Source organism: Talpa europaea, assembly GCF_964194135.1.
Source record: "Talpa europaea genome assembly, chromosome: 2".
In the NCBI taxonomy this organism is placed as follows: Eukaryota; Metazoa; Chordata; class Mammalia; order Eulipotyphla; family Talpidae; genus Talpa; species Talpa europaea.
The window spans coordinates 41,616,027-41,638,841 of NC_140068.1; the positions used below are offsets into that span (position 1 = coordinate 41,616,027).

The following is a 22,815-nucleotide window of genomic DNA, read 5'->3' on the forward strand; positions in this document are numbered from 1 at the left end:
ATATGGTTAGGTGAGGCAAACACCTAATGAGGACGAAAGCCTTGTCTGTGGGGAATTTTGGATGATACCTGGAGAAATATTACACTGTGCATAAACCAAATTGAATTGTTTTCACAAGTGTTGTAAAGTTTCATATAGTAAAAGTTTTTTTCTACATGCACTTCAATTTCACAGCAAGAGTGGCATAGGATACCTAAACACAGAAGAGAGCATTCATGCAAGATATCTAACTCCTTGATATAATAATGCATACAATTCAAAATGATTACACTATCATTACATCTAGGGCTTTCTGCAACTACGAGGTGGTGGTTATGGAAAGCATGGCCCCTGGTATCATTATCTAAAAAGCAGCCACCACCTTCTATGTGTGTTCTCTTTTTGCGTTTTTTCTTCATTTTTCTTAATCAACTCTGCTGTTGTTGCTGCTTCTTAGCAAAACTGGTAAAAACAAAATTGTAATCATTGAACATCGCGCTCTGGCAATCAAGACGTTTAAAACCTTCAATCTTCTGGGGCGAAGAAAGCACTGTGCGACATTTAGAACTCTGGAGGAAAAATAATTTTAATTAAGCATTAGTGCTTCCAATCTGAAGTATTTTCAAAGAAAATTATCATGCAATAAACATGACACTATTATGTTACTAAAATTGGCATTTGAATACTTTAGTTGCCCTCTTATGGGCCTCACGGAGTAGGACATCTTATGGTCTCCACCCCAGAAGGCAACATGAACAGACAGACAAGAAGAACCCATCAACTGGGCTACATATTAAACAAAGAGCAACAGAAGTATAAGTACACACATACAGGTTTTCTCATCTACCAATAACCTCAACTACTTCAACCAGTAGTACCTTAGTACCTTAGGATATCTGACTAGTATGACATGCCCTACTCATTTCCCGTAAATTTTTTGTCAGCAGTAGAGCAAATTACCTGATTTACAAACAGGGTGGTCACAAATTTTCCTGGCTTGAAGACTTCCACAACTTTCCTGATCAGGTCATCATAGGAGGTCTGACTTAAGTTTGTTTCAAAGCTAACATAAGAAAATTCTGGTTCTGGAGTGATGTGAATAGTCCAATAAGTTCCCTAAGAGAAATAATTTTATATTAATACAGGAAAGGGCACAATTAAATATTTAAATAATTATTAGGCGAAATGTTACTCACATCCGATTTCATTCCATTCATTGAATACCCACAAGGATTGAACAGTGTGGCATCAATGACAGAACCTGGTATCAGGTCACAAATTCCACTCTCCTGGAAAAATGACAAAAGACTGAATTAAATACACATTTGAAAAATAAACAGACTGCATTAATTATCTTCTCCAGAATTGTTACTGAAAATGCTTACACGAGTGACATCCTTTGCAGTAACACCATCTTTCATGTAGAACTGGTCCATAACTGCTGGGTCAAGCTCACTCATCAGAATTTCCAGGGTTTGATCTGGCTGGCTGATTACCCGACTCTCTGGGAAATCCAAAGTATACAAGTACCTACATAAAAGAAACAGTTTCTAAAAATGACTTAAAATAAAGCCCACATAGAACAAAAAATATCCACAAAAACATGTCCAACATACCAACAGTCAGAATTCATACGTCCCATACAGTATGCTGCTCCATCTGTTGAGCGAAAGAGAATTGTAAAATAAATGGAACATATACATTTGAAAGAATGGCTTATTTCTATCCAATAGGCAGGATGATACTATTTGCCTGTAAGAAATACCAGTGAAGGTAAATTTAACTGGGTAAAATTCACATGCAGGCAGGAATCCTGCTCCCCCACCCCACAACCTTATAAAATTTTACCAGCTCATCATTCAGAGACATACTTCAGCCAATGAGTCAGTCATCACTCTAAGCAGTGCTGAGAAAACTATGGCTCACTTCCCGTTAGATGCCATCAGTAAATAAAATTTGGTCAGCCATTCAACTACTCTCCCAATACATATAATTTTATGTATTATTTTCCTTACTGTATTGTTTCAAAGCCTCAAGCAATATAATAAATAACAACTGGTAGATATTTAAAGTATACTCAGCACTCTGATATATACTAGTATAGTTTACTATTAGATATAAGACAGAAATTAGATTTTCTTTTAAAATCACTCCTATGAAAAAACTAAAAAACAAAAACAAAAAAAATCATTCCTATGAGTGACCTTCTATAAAGTTATTAAATCATCCCAGTGTTTTAGCCTCAGCTAGGAAATAAGGGTGTCAGGTAACATTCAGTTCAGATACTTTGACGCTAGGGAAAAAACATGTCCATAAATAAAAATTTAGTAATGGGATGAACAAAAATCTTGCCAAATTTGGTTGAAGTGACACTGTGATCTCACTCTGTTGATCATTCTGTTAGACTAGCTCAATTTCAATACAGACTGACAGACTGGAGCTTCTTAACACAGGTTTATGAAGTCACTGGATAATTTTCTGGATGAAGAAACCATAGCTTTTATAACCATTAAGTTATATTTAATTCCTGGATTTTCTCTTTTCACTTTTCCACCAATCACCTATATACACACATATGCACCAAACTTTCTAATAAGCCAGGTAGATATATTTGCCTTAACTATATATATTATGTGCTACATTTCTATGCACATGCTTTATACATATAGAATCGCCAAAAGGACATAAATTCTAAAAAAATGGGTTTCAATTCTATTTAAACTTACTTGGGAAAATTGCATTAAGAAATTCTATTTCTTCCTGGAAATTCCGGTGTGGGTACCCTTGGTGAGAAGGCTTCATGAAATTCTTACGAGAATAAAAGAAGCTCTAAAAAAAGACAGATAACTTCACACATAGAATTCTATCATTTTCCTAAACCAGTCAACTGTCATATGCATTTATCTATAACTATTTCCCCAACAACATTTAGCACAGTTTTCCTTAATATGGCATATGAACATGGAGTCTTTTGCTGACCAACAAACTCAATGAAGGTTACTGTATCAGAGAGCAAGATCTCAAAGCTTGAGACTCATGAGATAGTTTTGCTTTCCCTTATTTTCCCTACCATGCAGAGTAAACATATCATGGAGCTAACTATCAAATATCTCTGGTCTATTTCTTTCTCCCATTTGTTTATCCCAGTTCATTCTGCTTCCCTCCATATTTTCCTGTTGTTAAGCAACATGCAGAACATTCTTTCATGGTATGAGCATCCTTACATGTTACAACTGAAGCAGTAAGTGTGTACATGTGGATGTGCATATTCTAGGCACATCATTGGACCCAAAATTTATGACTGGGAAAAAAAGAGTAAATAATGTTTTTATTACTTACTTGAATTGAGTCAAACCCACTGTAATCCCTAGCAAGTTTCAACAGGGGAACCAGTGCTTTCAGCAAGAGGGTGGTACCACATGTCTTCAAAATGAAACGTCTCTTGGAGACAAACATGCTACTCTCACTGTAAATGAAGTCACAATATTATAATGATGTTTATATATTACTGATACAATCAGTTATTGGGCTGTCATTCACAATGCAAACTTTTGGCTAGTGATTTTAAATGTAAATAATTGCAAGTAAGCAAATAATATTCTGTAGGGTTCTTCCACTTCTATATTATAAAAAGCCAGTTTAAAGTTCTAGAGACTCACAGAAATAGGCTTTGAATTAGGTATAAAGCATATCAGCTCATTACACAAACCTTTACTACTAAACTTTCTCCTCTTCACCTATCCTAAGACATTATTACTAAATTCATATTATGCTTCCTCTTGTACCACCCACTCTCATATGTATTTCTGTAACCATTTTATTATTTCTTTCATTAGATAATAAGCTCCTTGAGGAAAGGAATATTTGTTTTTATTTACCATCACATCCCTAGGGCTTGGCACATTATAAGCATCTATATAACAAAGCTTAGAAAAAACATAGAATTTATTACCTTGTTCAATCCAATAGCACCCAAGACCCATTATAAATATGTAATGAGCATTCAATGTTCATTTGACCCATAAACAATAGGGGGTTTTAATTATGTGGATAATTAAATTATCCACTTTCTTGTAAACAGACAACATGTTTTAAGAATACAGCATACAACACATGTAAATTATAAAATGAGTTAATCCATCACTTGTTATCAGTAAGGCTTAGGGTCAACAGCAGCTATTAAATTTTGGGGGAGTCAAAAGTTATACAAGGATTTTCAACAATTCAGGGTGTGGCACTCTTAACCCAAAACACGCTGTTCAAAGTGCAAATGTATTTCTTGAATGAACTTTGCACCTATAAAAGGTTAAATGGCTTGCTTATATATATGGCAATCTTTTATCATATGTATGGTGAAACTGAATATGTCTATAAAGCTCTGATATTAAGTCATGCACGAGGTGAGGATAATAAAACAGTACAATGCATTCTACCCTTAGTGCAAATGTATTTCTTGAATGAACTTTGCACCTATAAAAGGTTAAATGGCTTGCTTATATATATGGCAATCTTATATCATATGTATGGTGAAACTGAATTTGTCTATAAAGTTCTGATATTAAGTCATGCACGAGGTGAGGATAATAAAACAGTACAATGCATTCTACCCTTCCTTATGGATATTTCCAGTTAAAACATGGTAAGTAAAGCTCATTTTGAGGAGTTATTATGTAAGACTTCAAAATCTACTGTACTGACACATCTGAGTAGATATTTTATTTTATCCCATATTTAAAAAAATAAGGTAAAAATAATTATAGAACTAAGATCTCGAGGGACAATTTGCTATTTCATGTAAAGTATGAGTTAGACTGAAGCCAGCTAGCTAAGTAGCAAATGTTTTATAGGACTTACCTGAGTACATAAGCTTCCTGCTTGTCAGTTTTTGTCACACTTATGATCGAACATTGCACATCCTTCAAAAGTATATCCCACTCGGACCTATTATTTAACCAAAAAGAGGATGGTTAATAACAGTACTTACCTACTTAGAAAAATTACAAAGCTCTCACATTGAAGAGATCATCAATAATTAGGATTCTATTTCTCATTACGTTCTTGTTCCACTGTAATTTCTCATTACCTTTCTCCAGTGCACACCAACATTTAATTTTGTTTCAAAAGAATCCATCCATATTAATATATCCATTAAGGTATCTATTTTGCTACACATGGAAAAAAAAAAAAGCAAACTGAAAAACTGGAAATGTATATACCATGTATCTGTAGTTTATTAAGAAAATACAACCGAGCAAAAGTAAAGTTGAAAAACCATGCGCAGTGTGTATTTAAAAGGTCCACAAAGGAAATCATTACCTCGCTAGTTAAGTGATTAAACAAATCAAAATGAGATACTCTTTGCTGATGAAATTCTTAGAATTTCTCCAACTCCCAGATTTTTAAACATACTATATTAAACACAAAGCACCACTCCCCTCACCAATTAGACTAGCAAAGAGATTTAAAGGCCTAACAGATCAAGTATTCACTGTTCAGATACTATTACACTACTTCCTGTTATCAAGTTGGCAGTAATCACCATAGCTAGTAGTGTCCAAAAGTCTTAAAAGCATCCTTAAAAAACAAAAATAATGTTGGCTGCTAATTCAACAGTACAAGCATACCCATGAGATCTTCGGAAAACTATGCAGATCTCTAATGAAATCAGAAAATGCCCATTTTAACAAGTGGAGCGTATGCAGTGCAGGTAATAGGTAACAAATTGGAAGTGAACAGGCATAACTACACTAGTCTTAATTTACTGATTGAGACCTAAAGAACTATTTCTATTTCCTCTTTGGTGTGCCTGCTATAAAAATAAAGAAAGCAAAATATTTTCAAGGGATAGCTTAAAATGACCAGATTAAAGGCTAGAAATGTTTTAAAGCTCTTAGTGTTTGGTAGGTCCATTTTTCTATACCCAAGAAAATGGCATGTTATGATTAAAGCCTTCTTTTCCAGTTAAGACCTTGTAGAAGAAACCCTGAACAGCACGGCCTGTTTTATTCTTTCCTATTAAAAATCATGTACAGTTCCAATCAATCCTGCTAGAATTCTGTGCCCATTTTACCATTTTGCTAAAAGAAATTCCTGCTGGCCCCAATGGGGAGTTTTATGACCAATCACAGAAGGCAGTAATTCCTAAGATGGGCAAATAAATTGAATAGCTGAGACCTAGCTGAAAAACTTCAATGAGTTAGGCTTGTTAATGATTTAGTCTATATGCCCACAACTTTACCAAACAATATGTAAACAGCTAACAATAAATACATATTAGACTAGGCAATGTTGTTAGTTTACTTGAATTAAAAAAAAATTACAATTTGTAATAATAAGCTACAATTATGATTCAGTTCTGAGTAAAAGAAATTTGTAGAGCATTTTAATCCTTTTAATTTAGGTACCCAAGCAGTATTTTCGTTTTCTGAGATTCCAAGCTTATTAATGGCCAAATATTTCAAAACTCACACATTTCAATTCCACAAATAGGCCTTAATACAAAAAGAAATAACTAGACCTAAAGGGAAACATGGGGCTCTTATGGAAGCTATTACTTTTCTGCTCTGTGACACTGCTTGCAATTACCCTGGCTTAGTTTACATGGTGGGAAGAAAAAGCCTAGTTCACATGATTAAACTATGTAACACACACAAAATTTACTTGCTAGACAGTAAGAATTCAAGTAAACAATATGAAGGTAAATAATAAATTATAGCTACTCTGAGTGCTAGTATCAGAGAATAAATTTTGGACCTCAGGGTCGCTAGAGCTAGCTATCAATAATTCAGCTCTTTTAATAATGCTACCTGTTAATGTCATTGCCTACCCACTTCCCACTAGAATTCAGCTTTCATAATTGCTTCTACCCTACTGCACATACTTAAGAATCCTTTCCTATCACTTCTTCTCAATTACTTATATTAATACTTTTAAACATGTTCCATGGTTGAGCTAGATAGTATAACATGAACTTTTCCTGTCTTAGGTAACTGTTTTCTTTGCATTTAAAGGTCTTGTTTTCAATTTGCTTCATTTTCTCTACGGACTTATCTGAATTTATCCTTAGATGTTCCCAGCTAGCTCAACTTTCAAGTGATTGTTGGCTAAGAATAGGTCACTAAAACTCAGGCTATATCAGTTGAGTTAAGATGGGGCTTATTGACTGTGGGTCTCAATATAGGAGTGTTTCTTTGGAGAATCCTGCATTCACTATTTTTTAGTTCTTTCCTGGGAAAGCAAGATTACCTAAATATTCCATTTTCTTTGCATGGATAGAATTAAGATTTTGGGGAAGCAAAGAATATTAAAAGCTAGCAATCTCACAATATAATTTCAAATGTAGTGACTACTTCAACAGCAGTACATGGTTGGTTCCTCATTTCAGAAAGATCCTGTTTTATTTTCTCCAGAGAATTACTATCTAATCTTTCAGATCTCTTGGCAACTCCCTTTTTCTTATCGGACTCAGACAAATTTCATAAAAGACAATGAATCAGAAGACCAAAAATGAAACCCTGACATATATAGATAACAGAGACTATCTGCATTCTGTAGTTCAGCCACACTGGGCCATTCCATTTATCTATTCTGTCTTCCTAGCAACAGTGCACCATATACTATTCACCCAAATCAAGCAACTTCTGAGTTAAAGAGAATGTTATAATTAAGCTGAAACACGCAAACTGTGACTTTTAGCTCAGATACTGCTGGAATGGACCTCCACCTGGATCTCTTATCCCCCACCCCCATCTTCCAGCTCATAAGTAACCCACTACCCCTGCCAGATCATATCTGTCATTAAATGATTATAAAACTCAGAAGGTTTACCAAGCCAGAAGTGTTTATATCAGGGAGATTACAAAGAGGTAAAGAAGTGATCCCACAAAGAAGGCAGTTTGTGTAGCTATTTTGGTACTCATGTCAATTCCAGTCATTCCAATGGCTAGGGACTTTATTGTTTCTATCCCCTTCAAATATTTGTCTAATTTGGCAACAAATATTCTGATTAGATCCTGCAGACCAGCTAGAAAACCAACAGCCTTAAAAATTTTAAATCTAGGGCCTCCCTGATGGCATAGGAGTTGAGTCTCGGAACTATCACAGCCACAGCTTGGGTTTGATCCCTGACAGGGGAGCTGGCCCACATGTGGCATGGAGAACCTCTCCTTTCTTACCCACTGTTCCCATTAGCAGTATATTTCACTGGATCTGCTGTTCTGCTCCCCATTCTATCTCTGTGGTGGGTCTTCCCAGCCCCTGCACCTCTGGCCTATATCCCAGTTCTCTTAAACAGAAATAAATCTTTAAAAAAAATTTTTTTAATCTCAAGGTATGGTCACATGATCCTTTACTGGTTTTTAAAGTTGTTACCATATAGACCTTCCTGGTGGCCTAAGGGTTAAGTCTCAGCACTACCATCATGAGGCCTACTCTGACAGCCTGAGTTTGATCCCAGGCCAGGGAGCTAATCCACATGGTGCACCCGACCGCTCCTGTTTCACCCACTGCTCCTCTGAGCAGTGTTGTTTCATTAGATCTTCCTGTTCTGCTCCTCACTCTGTCTCTGGTGAATCCTCTCACCCTACCCCTTGTAACTCTAGCCTACACCGCAGTTCTTATATGCAAAAATAAAATCATTAAAAAAAAAAGTATGTTAAAAAAAAAGTTGTCGGGCCTCCCCAGTGGCACAGGGGTTGAGTGGTGGGTTGCAAAGCTGCCGGCAGCCTCTGCAGCCCCGGTTCATTCCCCGGCAGCTCCCCGGCCACCAGAGGAGGGTCCCACATGGCGCGCAGACCTCTCCTGCCGCCCGCTGCTCCCCTCAGCAGTGCACTTCGGTCCTTCTGCCTGCTCTGCTCCCTGCTCTGGCTCTGGTGAATTCTCTCACCCTCCCGCGCTTCTGACTGTACCCAGTGCTTGTATAAAATAAATAAATCTTTAAAAATAAATAAAGTTGTCACCATAATAGTGGAGGTATCTAGAGAACAAATTCTTGAAAACGTAAGTGCCATTAAACAAAATACCTGTTAACCAACTACAAATGTACATTCCACTTAAACATCATCTTATTTTTTAATCTATATAAACAGTTTATTTATATCATAACCAAGTAACTCAGTTATAGGATTGTAATGAACCTAAATGAATCTGCAAGCACGAAATATCAAACTTTTCAGTTTGCCCCATAGGTCTCTCAGGTTCTGTAAGTTTTCTCAATCTTTTTTCCTGCTGTTCAGACTGGGAAACTTATGGTTCTGCAAGTTCACTCAGCTCCCTCCTGTCTTCTCCATTGTACTAAAATGCATGAAACTTTACTACACTTGTAGGCAATCGAACTAGCTGAATCAAGTCTTCAAGTCCTTCTATGTTATGGTTTTGGTTCAGTTATGAAAGCCTTCACTGCTGTGTTCAGCTCTATCCTACTTATATGTGACATCCAGTGACCAGCCTGGAACTGGTAGGTGATCTAACTGGTAATGTTGTTTAGGGTCAGATTCCTACACAAACAGCTGGGGGGCATTTACAAAAATCTTTATATGGGCCTCCCCGGTGGTACAGTGGTTGAGCGCTGGCTTGCGAAGCTGCCCGCAGCCTCTGCAGCGCCGGTTCAATCCCCGGCTGCTCCCCGTCCACCGGGTGAGGGTCCCACATGGCGCGCAGACCTCTCCTGCTGCCTACTGCTCCCCTCAGCAGTGTACTTCATCTGTCTGCCTGCTCTGCTTTCCCCTCTGGCTCTGGTGAATTATCTCACCCTCCCAGGCTTCTGACTGTACCCAGTGCTTATATAAATAAATAAATCTTTAAAAAAATCTTTATATTCTTTACCTCTCACCTCGCCATAATCTCCTGACAATTTCTGGATTAGGAGCTGGAGGGCTTCTTGGTTCTGACTAGAACACAAAGGCTTTAGTTTCTTTACTCTGCAGCAGGCTGCCTGTGACTGTGTGTCCCTCTGGGGCTAAATGGGGAGATGTCAAAGAGGGAAGAAAGCAACGGGGATTTATCTAATGTTCTTTCTGGACCACATTTCTTCTGGGCAGAAAACACTGGCCCTCCTTTGTAGCTTTAGATATCTGCCTGGCTGCCACAACTGCTGTAGGTCTGACTGAATTATGACAGGAGAGAATGGGGTGGGGGGAAAGGAAGAAACAATAAAAAAAAAAAAAAAAAAAAAAAAAAGGATTTGCCCCAACCCCTAATCCCCCCACCCCTTTCTTCCTTTGCAGATCATAAAACTGCAAGAATCTTGCAGCTCCCAGATTCTCTCTTGGAGTTTTTTATGTCTTCACCTAGTGTGCAGTTCTGGGTTTCTAGCAGTCTTTATACCACCCAGGAGAAACCAGAGGAAAAAGAGACAGGAAATCACAACTGTTTCAGTGGTATTTTGAGTTCTGGTTTCCTTCTCCAATTCACTTGCAAGCTTTTCAGAGTCCTCAGATAGCTGCTCAAGCATTTTGGGCTTTAAACTGCACTTATTCAGAGAGAGCATACTCCATCTTGATAGAAAGCAGAATATTCTTATAGTTTTTAAAAAAGAAAAATAAACTCTGCAACTACATTCTTCCTCACTCAAAAGAAATCTGTAAGTACTATTTTTTTAATCATAATATGAAAGAAGACTGTTCTAGTTATTTAAGATATATTTTTATTTATTTGTGCATACAAGAACTGGGGTATAGGCCAGAGGTGCAGGGGGTGAGAAGATTCACGAGAGACAGAGTGGGGAGCAGAACAGATGGATCCACTGAAATACACTGCTGAGGAGAGCAGCGGATGAGACAGGAGAGGTCTGCTGCGCCATATGTGGGTTGCTCCCTGGTGGTGGCAGGCACTCAGGCAGCAGTGGTGATAGCACTGAGACTTAACCCCTATGCCACCAGGAAGGCCAGAAAGAAAACACCTAACCCAAACACAGTTGTGCATGGTCTATCAATCAAGTTATTATAAAGATTATTTTAGCTACACCAGGCTTCAAAAATAAAAGACAAGAAAGGTCATGGAAATAAATTAAAGATGTCAATGTAATGTAATAGTCAGCATCAAAACAGCTGAGAAATGCAGGAAATTGTTTTATCACATTTTTGAGGGGTGGGAGAAAGAATAAGCTTTTTTGATCCTAGGCACACCCATTCACTTATACATTGAATAGCTGCTTTCTCCCTATAAGGAAAGAACTGAGTAGTTGCAACAGCATGTTTGCCTTGCCTTGCAAAATTTAAACGTCATTCTGTTTGTTATTCCTATTTTAAAGGGGGGTTATCAGTGCTCTCCTTTGTGTCCCATTTTAATGATCAAAAAGACAATGTGCTTTATACACTTGACCTAAGTTATATACCTATAGTTAATACTTGTAGTATCAATTTAGAATGCCACAGCAGACTTAGTAATGGTGGTGGAAGGAATATGTGCTTTGTCCCAAAATACACACCTGGACTGAGAATTACTAGTTTATACTATATTATGAACTATTTTATAAAATAGGTCTTTCTGGCAAGCTTTGTTATTAACCTTAAGATTCAAACAAATATTTAATAAACCATAAATATAAAGCAGAATGGAATATGTTCCTATTTCAGATAATAGTGAATTGAAAATATTCTTAAAAGGCATTCAAAAAAGCATCAACTTGTTAAGATACTTATGAAATAAAGAAATTCATAAATGATTCTAAAGAAATTGAATGACCTTATTCATTATTCCCAAAGAGGTTAAGTGTTAATGCATGCCAAATTTCATAGTTTTCTTAGAGTTGAAGTCGATTAAAAACACAAGTGTTGGGGGGTTGCTGCTTACAAGGTTTAAAATACAACTAAGATGAATTCTGTGTCATCTGATTTCAGTTAGACTTGAAATGGGGGCCTCCCCGGTGGCGCAGTGGTTGAGCGCTGGGTTGCGAAGCTGCCCGCGGCCTCTGCAGCACCCGTTCGATCCCCAGCTGCTCCCCGGCCACTAGAGGAGGGTCCCACATGGCGCGCAGACCTCTCCTGCCGCCCGCTGCTCCACCCTCAGCAGTGTACTTTGGTCCTTCTGCCTGCTCTGCTCCCCGCTCTGGCTCTGGTGAGTTCTCTCACCCTCCCGCGCTTCTGACTGTATCCAGTGCATGTATAAACAAAACAAACAAACAAATGAATAAATTAAAAAAAAAATGCCTCTATTAAAAAAAAAAAAGACTTGAAATGGCCAACTGACTTCATTTTTTAAAATAATTAAAAAAGTAAATGTCTCAACTTAAACTTCAACAAGGGTGTCAAAACTATACAACCTGGAAAGAATAGTTTCCTCATTAAATGATGCTGGGAAAACTGGATACGGAATGAAATTAATTTGAACCCTTATAGCACCATATACAAACCTTAACTCAAAACGTATTAAAGACCTGCATTAAGACCTAAAACTACAATGCTCCTAGGAGGTAGTGGAAACGCTCCAAGCATTAGATTTGGATATGACACAAAAAGCACAAAGCAACAAAAGCAAAGACAGACAAATGAGATTACATCAAACAACTTTTTGCATCACAAAACTCAAAAACACAACCAACAGGAGAAAATATTTGTAAATCACATAACCAATACATACCAATGTATAAGGAACTTCTACAATGCAATAAAAACAAAGAGCCCAATTAATAGGGGGTCAAAAGACTTGAATTGTCAATTCTCCAAAGATATACAAATGACCAACAAGTATATGAAAAGATGCTCAATATCATATTCATAAATAAAAAAAGAATGCTAATGAAAAGATACTACCTCTCATTTAGTAGGTGGCCTACCAGCAAAACAACAAAAGAAAATGTTGGCAAGGTTGTGAAGAAATTCTAACACTTTGTGCACTGTTGATGAAAATGTAAATGGGTGCAGCCAGAAAATAGTCCTGACATTCCTCACAAACCTAAAAATAGGATTACCCTATGATCTAGCAATTCTACTTCTGTGTATATTTCCAAAAGACTTCAAAACAGGATCCCGAAGAGATACTTACATACCCATGGTCATTGTGATTCACATTTGTCAGAAGGTAGAAGCAACCCAAATGTCCACCAAGGGATTAATGGGCAAAGAAAATGTGGTATATATAAAACAGTGGGTATATACAAAACAATGGATTTTGCAGCCTTACTGGGAAAGGGTCACATGCTATAAGGATGACTCCAAGTTTCTTGATGAGTTTCTAAGTGAAATAAGTCAACCACAAAAGGAAAAATACTATATGATTCTTTAAAAAAAAAAAAATTATTATTTATTCATACAAGAACTGGGGTACAGGCCAGAGGTGTGGAGGGCGAGAGGATTCACCAGAGACAGAGTGGGGAAAAGAACAGGCAGATTGAAATACACTGCTGAGGGGAGCAGCGGGCAAGTCAGGAGAGGTCTGCCGTGCCATGTGGGTGGCTCCCTGGCCAGGGAACGGAACTGTGTAGCAGTGGCTGCAGCTAGCTTCATAGGTTGCATCTTGACCCCTTGCGCCATCAGGGAGGCCCAATACCATATGATTCTATTGATACTTAATAGGGTACTCATATGAAGTATCCAAAGTAGGCAAAATCTGAGACAGAAAATAGAATGGTGGTTAGCAAGAACTGGGGGGAGACACACCAATTTGTGTCTAACTGGTGCAGTTTCAGTTTTGCAAGATAAAAAAATTTCTAGAGATCTGTTGCACAATGAGTATACGTGACAATACTGAACTGTACATTCAAAAAGGTCCAAATGGTAAATTTAAATTTAGATTAAAAAAAACAAAACAAAACAAAACACAATTTAAAGAAATAAATGACTTAACAGAATACTTGCTGGCAGATGGAGGAAACCTTCAGAGCAGGGTTTTCACTTTTATCACCCGAAGAATTAGATTTTATCTTCAGATCCAGTAGATCATTCTTGAAGCTGGTACTTGGAAATTTGCATTTAAAAGACCTCTGGGTAATTAGATTCCTCTAGTGAATTACTTCTTAAAGTAAAAATCAGCTAGCTTCAGAGTTATCAAGTAATTTGTCCCCCCAAAAAAACACAACTATTTGAAGCTTTCCTCAACTGTGACTTTAATTAATAGCACGATTCAGAGGTTCCTTACTACTTTACAGTGAAGTCTCACCCCTCACCCCAGGGAAGCAGTCTTTGGGACAAAAGCATCTAAAAGCCTAGGATTATTCTTCAGCAAAGCCTAGGTAGACCAGAAGTTTAAATACCTTCAGAAGACAGTCATTCAGAAAATTAAGCCTTCTACTCTTGTTCAAAGAAATCAACCTAGAATGCACTGCTAATTATAATCATAGTATTAAAATAGCCATCACAAAGTTTTACCCCAACTCTAATCATTACCAGTATAATTACTGGTACTTTCACATGATTACTTTCACTGTGTACTCTGAAAAAGATAGGTGGTTTGGAGACAGCAGTTCAAACTTTTACTGCTGTGAGGAATGTAATGCGAACCTTAATTCAATAGGAAGTTTTTCTACTCTAAAACACACTAAAAGGTTTTTTGGCAATAGGTTGTACATTCCTCCAACGTAAATTACTGATACTGCAAAACTTTGCAATGCTGTAGTCAAGGCAATGGTTCTGGGAAAGTTAATGCTGAGGTGTGATTTACTATCTTTGCAAGTGCTCTCATTCCTTTAGTGAAAACTACATTTTTTCTTTTAAGATTTTAAGTGTGGGAGAGGAAGTACTTGCAAAACAACCTACTAGTCTTTTTTTTTTTTTTTTAAAAAGATTTATTTATTTATACAAGCATTGGGTACAGTCAAAAGCGCAGGAGGGTGAGAGAATTCACCAGAGCCAGAGCGGGGAGCAGAACAGGCAGATGGACGAAGTACACTGCTGAGGGGAGCGGTAGGCGCCAGGAGAGGTCTGCGCACCATGTGGGACCCTCGCCCAGCGGCCGGGGATCGAACCGGCGCTGCAGAGACTGCGGGCAGCTTCACAAGCCAGCGCTCAACCGATGCGCCACAGGGGAAGCCGGACAACCTACTAGTCTTAAAAATCTTTTCCAACATTAGCGACCCTAGTTTTCGTATTTTCGCATAACCATATAAAATGATTATGACTTTTATACACCCCTTCCACAATTAATATTCTCTTTACCCCCACTAGAACTTCCCATCTGAACCTATCTCAGTACTAATAAATAGCCTAGGTCTGTGATGAAGCAAAATGCAGTCAATTTTATGATGCTATAGGATTAAATCATCTTTCACCAAAAAAATGTTTAGACTTCCCCGATACGACTCCTACACCTCCTTTCCCCGCCATTTCTTATAAAGGTTTTTGTTAGGTCCATTTTTATCCAGCAACTCCAAGGCATTTTCATATATGTTTATTTATTTCTAATCAACATTCTTCTAAAAATCTGCAAAGTTTGTAATTTGTTCAGATTACAATACATCATCATTACCTGGATATGAGTAAAGATATCTTAAGATACAAAAACTGCTAACCACTAAAGGAAAAATACTGACAAACTGGATTACATTAAACTTATGAACTTCTGTTTCTAATCATTAATAAAATGGAAAGGAAATCATAGTAGTTATGAAATATTTCCAATATATATTGCATAGAGAATCATTCAATATATATAAAAAAACTTCTCAAATTTAAAAGTTCAACCTAAAAAAAAAAATAGACAGAGCCTACCTGGTGGTATAAAGGTAGTCTGAGCTCTATTGCTGCAGCCTGAGTTCGCCTGAGTTCAATCCCTGGCCAGGGAGCTAACCCACACAAGGTGCATCAGACCTGTTTTGCCCGGCCATTCCCCTTAGCCATGCACTTCAGAGTATCAGCCTGTTCTGCTCCCCACTGTCTATGGTGAATCCTCTCACCACCAACTCCCCCCAAACTCTGACCTACACTCCAGTTTTTGTATGCATAAATAAATGAAATCTTTTAAAAAATAGGCAGACAATTAACAAGCATTTCACAAAAGCTATCCTAATGGTCAACATGACACTCAACCCCATAAGTCACATGGGAAAGACATATACCCAACAAGAGCAGCTAAAATTAGGACAATACACCAAGTGTTGGATGAAGATATTAAACAACTGGAATCCTCAAGATGGACAGAGGCATACCTTATAACTCAACAATAACACTCCTAGATGTATGCATATCTAGTAAAAGTGCATGCACAGTGTTCACTAAAAGACATGTACAAACAGTATTTACAGCAACATATGTGCATTAGCAAACTGGACACTACTCAAATGCTCATTAACATTAGTGTGCTAAACTATGGTATCTTGACATAAAATACTACATGCAACAATAGAAATGGATGATAAAACCTCAAAGTTGACCAAATGAAGCTTTACCTAACTCATTCCATGTTATACAAAGTTCAAAAACAGGGTAAACTAATTTATGGTGTATTACAAGTCAGGACAGTGATTACTTTAAGGGAGGAAAGGCAGGGTAAGATAGTAACTAGAAGGAGAGACAAAGGTATATTCCTTCGATTTGCATGCTAATTGCAAAAGTGATCAGTTTGTGAAGACTCGCAAGTTTTTGTGTTACACTTCAATAAAAAGTTATAAAAAATATATGAATCAAAAGATAAGCTGTTTTAGTAACAGCTAAATTTTCTTTTTGCCATGCTTTTTCTTTGATTGGTATACCACTTTCCTCAAACTCTGCTAAAGTTGTCCCTTCAGAGCCCTATGGTTTTTCCCCTTGGTTCAAGTCTAATTGTTCAAACCTCAACCTTATCCTAATAACACAAAAGCTTTTCTCTAAAGTTATTTCAGAAGCTCTCCAAATATTCATATTTATCTTTGTTACTTAAGATAAAATGGGGAGGGGGGACACACTATAATTTAGTACAAATGTTAACTGCTAGGGGTCTCCCCTTGGGTGGTCTAGGGGTTAAGTCTAGTGCTATTGTTATAGGGCAGCCCCGATATTGAACGGGTTGCCTGGCTGTGGGTCCTCACCCGCGCGCTTACAAGGGACTTACTAATACTCCACTACAGGCACACACAAAAGGTTAATAAAAGGTTTATTTACAAGGGAAAAGGAAATAAGGAAAATGTACAACTCAGGGAGAAAAGAGGGAAATAAAGTCTTTCATGCGTCCTACCCGATCCGCCAACCTGGAAACCCAAAGCCACTCTCAGAGCTGGCTGGACGCTGCGAGCTGGTGGAGAGCCAAAATGGGGGAACCCCTCCAAAGCCCAGTGTCTGGCTTTATACCAACCTGGCTGCTTAACCCCACCCTCAGGTCCCAGCCATCTTCCCTTTGGTGGTGATGGGATTTGGAGTTCCCAGTGTCTTTGGCTTTGGCCTGGGGTGGGGGTGGAGTCCACAAAGCCTGTATGGAATTAGCTTTAGGACATCCTGTTCCCCCTAACACTATCACTGCTACTGCCTGAGTTCCATCCCTGGCCAGGGAATTGGCCCACATAAGGTACGGTACAGCAGACCTCTCTTGTCTCACCTACCTTAGCAGCGTATTTCAGTGGATATGCCTTTCTGCTCCCTACTCTGTCTCTGGTGGGTCTTCTCACACCTGGCACCTCTGGCTTACACCCCAGTTCTTCTACACACACACACACACAAAATAACAATAAAGTAAAATGACAAATGGTAACTGTTAGGTCAACTATGGGGTGAAGGGGGTCTTACATAAGCAGAAAACAAATTCACCCTTTAGTTTGTAGTAGTAAACACAACATACATATGCCAATAATGCCTAATATTCCTATCAGCAAGGTAATCTGGTAATATCTAAGGTGAGATCCACTTAAAGATGAGGTTATTATACCATAATGATCAGATTCTGTTTACCAGAAGCATGAAGTCTTTTATTTTAACCTGCTATATAACTTCAGACTCTACTCATGCTTTTTACACTTTATCTACCAGATTTTTTCACATGTCCCTAATGAAACTAGCATAAGATAGTGTGACTATGTCACATCTACTCAAAGGGTTCTAATGCCTCTTTATAATCCACCCCTCCCTACTTTTTTTTTTTAAAGCAATTTTTTTTAATAGAGGCATGTTTATTTATTTGTTTGTTTGTTTGTTTTGTTTATACAAGCACTGGGTACAGTCAGAAGCACAGGAGGGTGAGAGAACTCACCAGAGCCAGAGCGGGGAGCAGAGCAGGCAGAAGGACCGAAGTACACTGCTGAGGGGAGCAGCGAGTGGCAGGAGAGGTCTGCGCGCCATGTGGGACCCTTCTCCGGTGGCCGGAGAGCAGCCGGGGATAGAACCAGCGCCGCAGAGGCCGCGGGCAGCTTCGCAACCCAGCACTCAACCGCTGCACCACCGGGGAGGCCCTCCCTACTTACTTTTTTAAAAAAAGATTTATTTTATTTATACATACAAGAACTGGGGTGTATGCCAGAGGTGTGGGTTGGGGGAAGAGGTGAGAGAATTCATCAGAGACAGAGCGGGGAGCAGAACAGGTGGATCTACTGAAACACACTGCTGAGGGGAGCAGCAGGCGAGACAGGACAGGTCTGCTGCGCCATGTGGGTTAGCTCCCTGCCGGGGGATGGAACTCAGGCCGCTAGTGTGTAGATTTTAATGCCTGTGTCACCATTTTCTATTTCTTCTTTTATCATTGTTGGAAGGGTGTTTTTTCCTAGCAACTTCTTCAATAATATCCTTATCTTTCTAATGTCTTTAGAACCTGTAGTGATGGCCTCATCAGTACAGTTTTGTACTTTCACATTTATCCTTTCCATGTTTTTAGGTTTTGTTTTATAAACAATGTGGTTAGATTGAGTTTATTTTAAAGTGGTTCTCTAAAGTCTTTTAACTATACTCTATTTACATTTTAATGGTGTTAGTGAGGGTGGAGATATGAGGCAATAACTTTTTGGCTTCCAAATCATTTTTACCATTAACTAAAAACAAAATTACAAAAACCAAACAATTCTCTAGATGGATTAATGAAGCAATTCAGAACTCCCAATGACACCATTTCCTCTACTTGAATAAAAATAACTACATCAAATTGCTAGGGATCCCTTTAATGTGTAGCCTCTTAGACCACAATCTGACACTTTCACTTCAGACTTAGCTGCTTAAAAAAAGGGGTAGGCGCTTTCAGGGGAGAAGAAAAAAAGATTTTTGTCCTCTAGAGCAAAGAATCTAAGATAAAGAATCTGACAGTAACACTTACATAGTGGTTTCTATGTGTCACTTTTAAAGAACCATAAGTATATTCATGCCCTTAACCCTCACAAATATTCCAAGGTAGTGTTCTATTACTGTCTTCATTTTAGAGCTGAGGAAACATCGTGTAGTTAGTCAGTAAATGCTGTTTAAATTCAAATGCAGGGCCTCTGGGTGCCCGCAGCCTCTGCAGCGCTGGTTCAATCCACTGCTGCTCCCCAGCCACCGGAGGAAGGCAGGGTCCCACATGGCCCTCAGACCTCTCCTGGCGCCCGCTGCTCCCCTCAGCAGTGTACTTCGGTCCTTCTGCCTGCTCTGCTCCCTGCTCTGGCTCTGGTGAATTCTCTCACCCTCCCGCGCTTCTGACTATACCCCCAGTGCGTGCATAAATAAATAAATAAATAAATAAATAAATAAATCTTCTAAATAAATGAATAAATAAATTCAAATGCAGACATTTCAGAAGTCATGCACTTAACCATTTCTTTATTATTTTTTAATAATACATAGAAGAACTGGGGTGTAGGCCAGAGGTGTGGGGGATGAGAAGATTCACCAGAGACAGAGTAGGGAGCAGAACAAGCAAGACAGGAGAGATCTGCTGTACCATATGTGGGTTAGCTCCCTGGCTAGGGATCAAATTCAGGCAGTACTGGTGATAGCTGAGATTTAACTCGTATGCTACCAGAGAGGCCCCCCACAAAACCATTACAAATGTGTATTACTCTGCTAGGTAACCAATAAGCCCTCCAAGGTCTCTGGCTCTGCATCCTATCATCGGGAGACCAAAGTCCGACAATTTTCTCTGCCAGGCCATGGATTTTAGGTGATTTGTCTACAACCTACTATGTTTCAAGTAGTATCTTCTTATGACCTCTTTAAGAAACCTAACCAGTGGATCCCCGTCTGGCAGGTCACCTAAAAATGTTCCTAGGAAGATTATCAATTCAACTCTTAATTAAAGCCAAGAGATTTTTCAGTTCTTACATGCTCTATGTGCAACAGCTTAAATGTGCTAGTATCTCTCAAAAGAGTTATTTAGTGAGAGTGCCCATAAAATGTATGACATTAAACTATTAACTTGACAAAACAGCATATTCTGTCTTTGCAAGCTTAACTTTGGCCATCATTTAAAGAGCCACCCTCAAGTAGTAAAACTATTTTGGCTGATCAAACTACAAGGAAAAAATGATTCTCAAATATCTAAAGAAAGGAAGTTACGCTTTAAGTCTTTCTTAGATTCAGGAACCTTAGATTCAGGGAACTATGTACCCCCACACCCCCCAAAAGCCCAACCTTAAAATCTGTCATTTTTGCCCCCCAAGGACTCGGGAAAAAATCCCCTTCCTTTTATTAAGAAGGTGTGCTTACAGAGAAAGTAGTAAAGCGTAACAATTTTGTAACAATTTGTTGATCGTTTTATAAGAATCTTGTCATTCATTAGTTCTTCCTAAGACACAGATTTTCTAGACAATCTGATCACAATCTTTTTTTTTTTAACCAAAAAACATCACCAACACCGTGGAGTTTTCCCCGTCTCTGAAATTAGGGAAACACTAAGCTTCCTCATATTTATGAAAGTAACCGCCTTCCTATAACATTAGTGCTTAAAACTGAGTCTGGCACATAGTAAAGAGCTATGTTAGACGTTTTAAATGTCACACAAAGGCTGAAAAGTGAAACGTGACGTTTTAGCTAACATAATGATTTTCTAGGAGAACCCAAGCTACAGACCGCCTTCAAGTCCTGGCAGCACGTGTACTTCTGCAGTCCCTTCTCCAGTCGCTTTTTTTTTTGTAAGGGGGAGCAACAAGGGGAGCCCCACATTCCCGAAACGGCCACTGGCCCACACCCCGGGGCCAGGGTCTCGGTGGGGCCCAGCTCATTGGTCCTGCCTTTCCGAAGCGGCCCGCGGGTGCCCGCAGCACCTCCACACTGGGCGCCCGAGTGCGCGGAGAGCCTGGAAGGACAAGGAGCAGCCGGAGACGAGCGCGGGGGAACAGGCCCAAGCACCTTCGGAATCGCCCGTGCTTTTACTTGCGCTTGGATTTCCAGTAAGATCGCCGCGAGACCTCTCCACGCCTCGGCGCCCAGTTCCGCTCTCTCGCGTGAATGCCCCGGGTGGGAGGCTGGGGCCCGGGATCCCTCTGCGGGCTGAGCATTAAAGGTTCGGACCCGCTCCCGGCCAGCCCGCAAACGCAGCGAGCCGCGGTGCACGCCGCAACCTCTCCCAGACCCGCCGACTCCGTTAACAGGTTACACTCCCCAAGGTCAAGAGGCTCGCGAGCCTCGCCGGCGGGCTCCGCGGCCGCCTCCCGGGGCCGCCCGACAGGCTTCTGGTGCAGAGCACGCCAGGGCGGCGGTGGGGCCCAGCACTGCGCCACCGCCGCGCGCGCCCAATCCCCGCGCCACATGCTGTCAGCCGGACCGCGGGCGGGAGGCCTGCTCGCCGGCCCCTCAGCCCCGGCCGGGGGGCGCCCGCCGCCCCCTCGCCCGGCGAGCACGAGTCCGGCTCCCGCCCCGCTCGCTCCCCCTCCGCTCCCCGCGGCGGGCACGCCCGAGAAGAGCGCCTGACTAAGCGCGCCGAGCCACACCTGCCGCGAGGAAACCCGCGTGGCGCCCCTCACCCCCTCCGGGCGCCCCCACCCGCCGCCCCGCCGCGCCAACCCCCGAGGGCCGGGGCCGGGGGCGCGGGCCGCCCCAGCACCCCGGGCGCCGCAGCCCGCCGCCCGGCCGGGGACGTTACCTGAGCACGCGGCGGGGCCGGCCTCCTCGCCTCTCCCCTCCCCCCGGCAGCGCCCGGCAACGGCGGCGGGAGAAGCCGAACGGCCCCGGCCACGCGTGGACGCGCCCGCTCCCCCCCCCCCCGGCGCCCGGTGCCTCTGCGCGGCCGCCGGGGAGACCCCGCCCGCGGACCTGCCCCACCTGAGGGCTGCGGGATCCGACGCCCGGCCCCCGCCCACGCGGCCCGAGCCCGCCAGGCGGCCCCCGCCCCGGCCCCGGCCCGGCCCCGGCCCCGGCGCGGGCGAGCCCCGCCGACCCACCTCGGGATGGTGCGGAGATCCCCAGATCCTTGGCTCGCGTCGGGCTGCTGCCGGGAGAACCAGACCTCCAGCAGCTTCTCGGTGCCTTCGAAAAAATGTGCAGCTTCCATCACCGTGAGACTAGCGAACAACCAACAACCACAGAAAATCAACTAAATTAAATCTCTTCTCCCGCCGCCGCCGCTGCGGATTGTTCCAGCTGTGTTACTAAAGTTCAGGTTCCTTTTTTTTTTTTTTGCTATAATTTTATATTAACTTTTTTTAAAAAAAGGATTAATAAAATTTTCCCGGCTTTTTTTTTTTGTGTGTGTTTGTGTGTGTGAGCGAAAGTTGAACGAGTCTGTTGGAAAGAGGCAGATACAGTCCAGTCTCTTGCACTCCGCTGTTTCCCCGTGAAAGAGCGTAGAGCGAGCGCTAGCTAATGTCGCCGGCCATACTGTGGAAGCGAGGGCGCTGCGTGAGCGCGCCCCTTATATACCCCGTCTCCTCGCAAGGACAGGAAGTGACGCCGCGTCCCGCCCCTGAGGCTCATAGCTGCAGCGACCTGTCAATCAGCGCCCGCCCAGTTGCGGCTGGCTGGTCACCCGCCCGCGAGAAGCGCGGGGAGCTGCCCGCCTCGGTGCGGTTTGGGTTGGCGCTGGCCCCTGGGCGGGAGACGGCGC

At 41.0% G+C, this 22,815-nt stretch overlaps 1 protein-coding gene across 3 annotated transcripts; it reads right to left on the bottom strand.

Annotated features, from left to right (window-relative positions):
* Window positions 1-407: 407 nt before the first annotated feature.
* On the bottom strand, window positions 408-22,269 carry AMD1 (adenosylmethionine decarboxylase 1; the record flags this gene model as incomplete). 3 transcript variants are annotated; one of them, XM_084228112.1, is made up of 9 exons in its annotated part: window positions 408-548; window positions 940-1,095; window positions 1,176-1,268; window positions 1,365-1,509; window positions 1,596-1,638; window positions 2,706-2,808; window positions 3,319-3,445; window positions 4,834-4,920; window positions 22,154-22,269. In XM_084228112.1, 9 exons carry the CDS (start codon window positions 22,261-22,263, stop codon window positions 408-410), a joined length of 1,005 nt encoding a protein of 334 aa, XP_084084238.1. The 3 variants fall into 3 exon arrangements, with proteins under 3 accessions (XP_084084238.1, XP_084084239.1, XP_084084240.1); XM_084228113.1 differs by lacking the exon at window positions 4,834-4,920 and having other exon boundaries at window positions 22,154-22,263; XM_084228114.1 differs by lacking the exons at window positions 1,596-1,638; window positions 2,706-2,808; window positions 3,319-3,445; window positions 4,834-4,920 and having other exon boundaries at window positions 22,154-22,263.
* Between the last annotated feature and the right edge of the window lie 546 nt (window positions 22,270-22,815).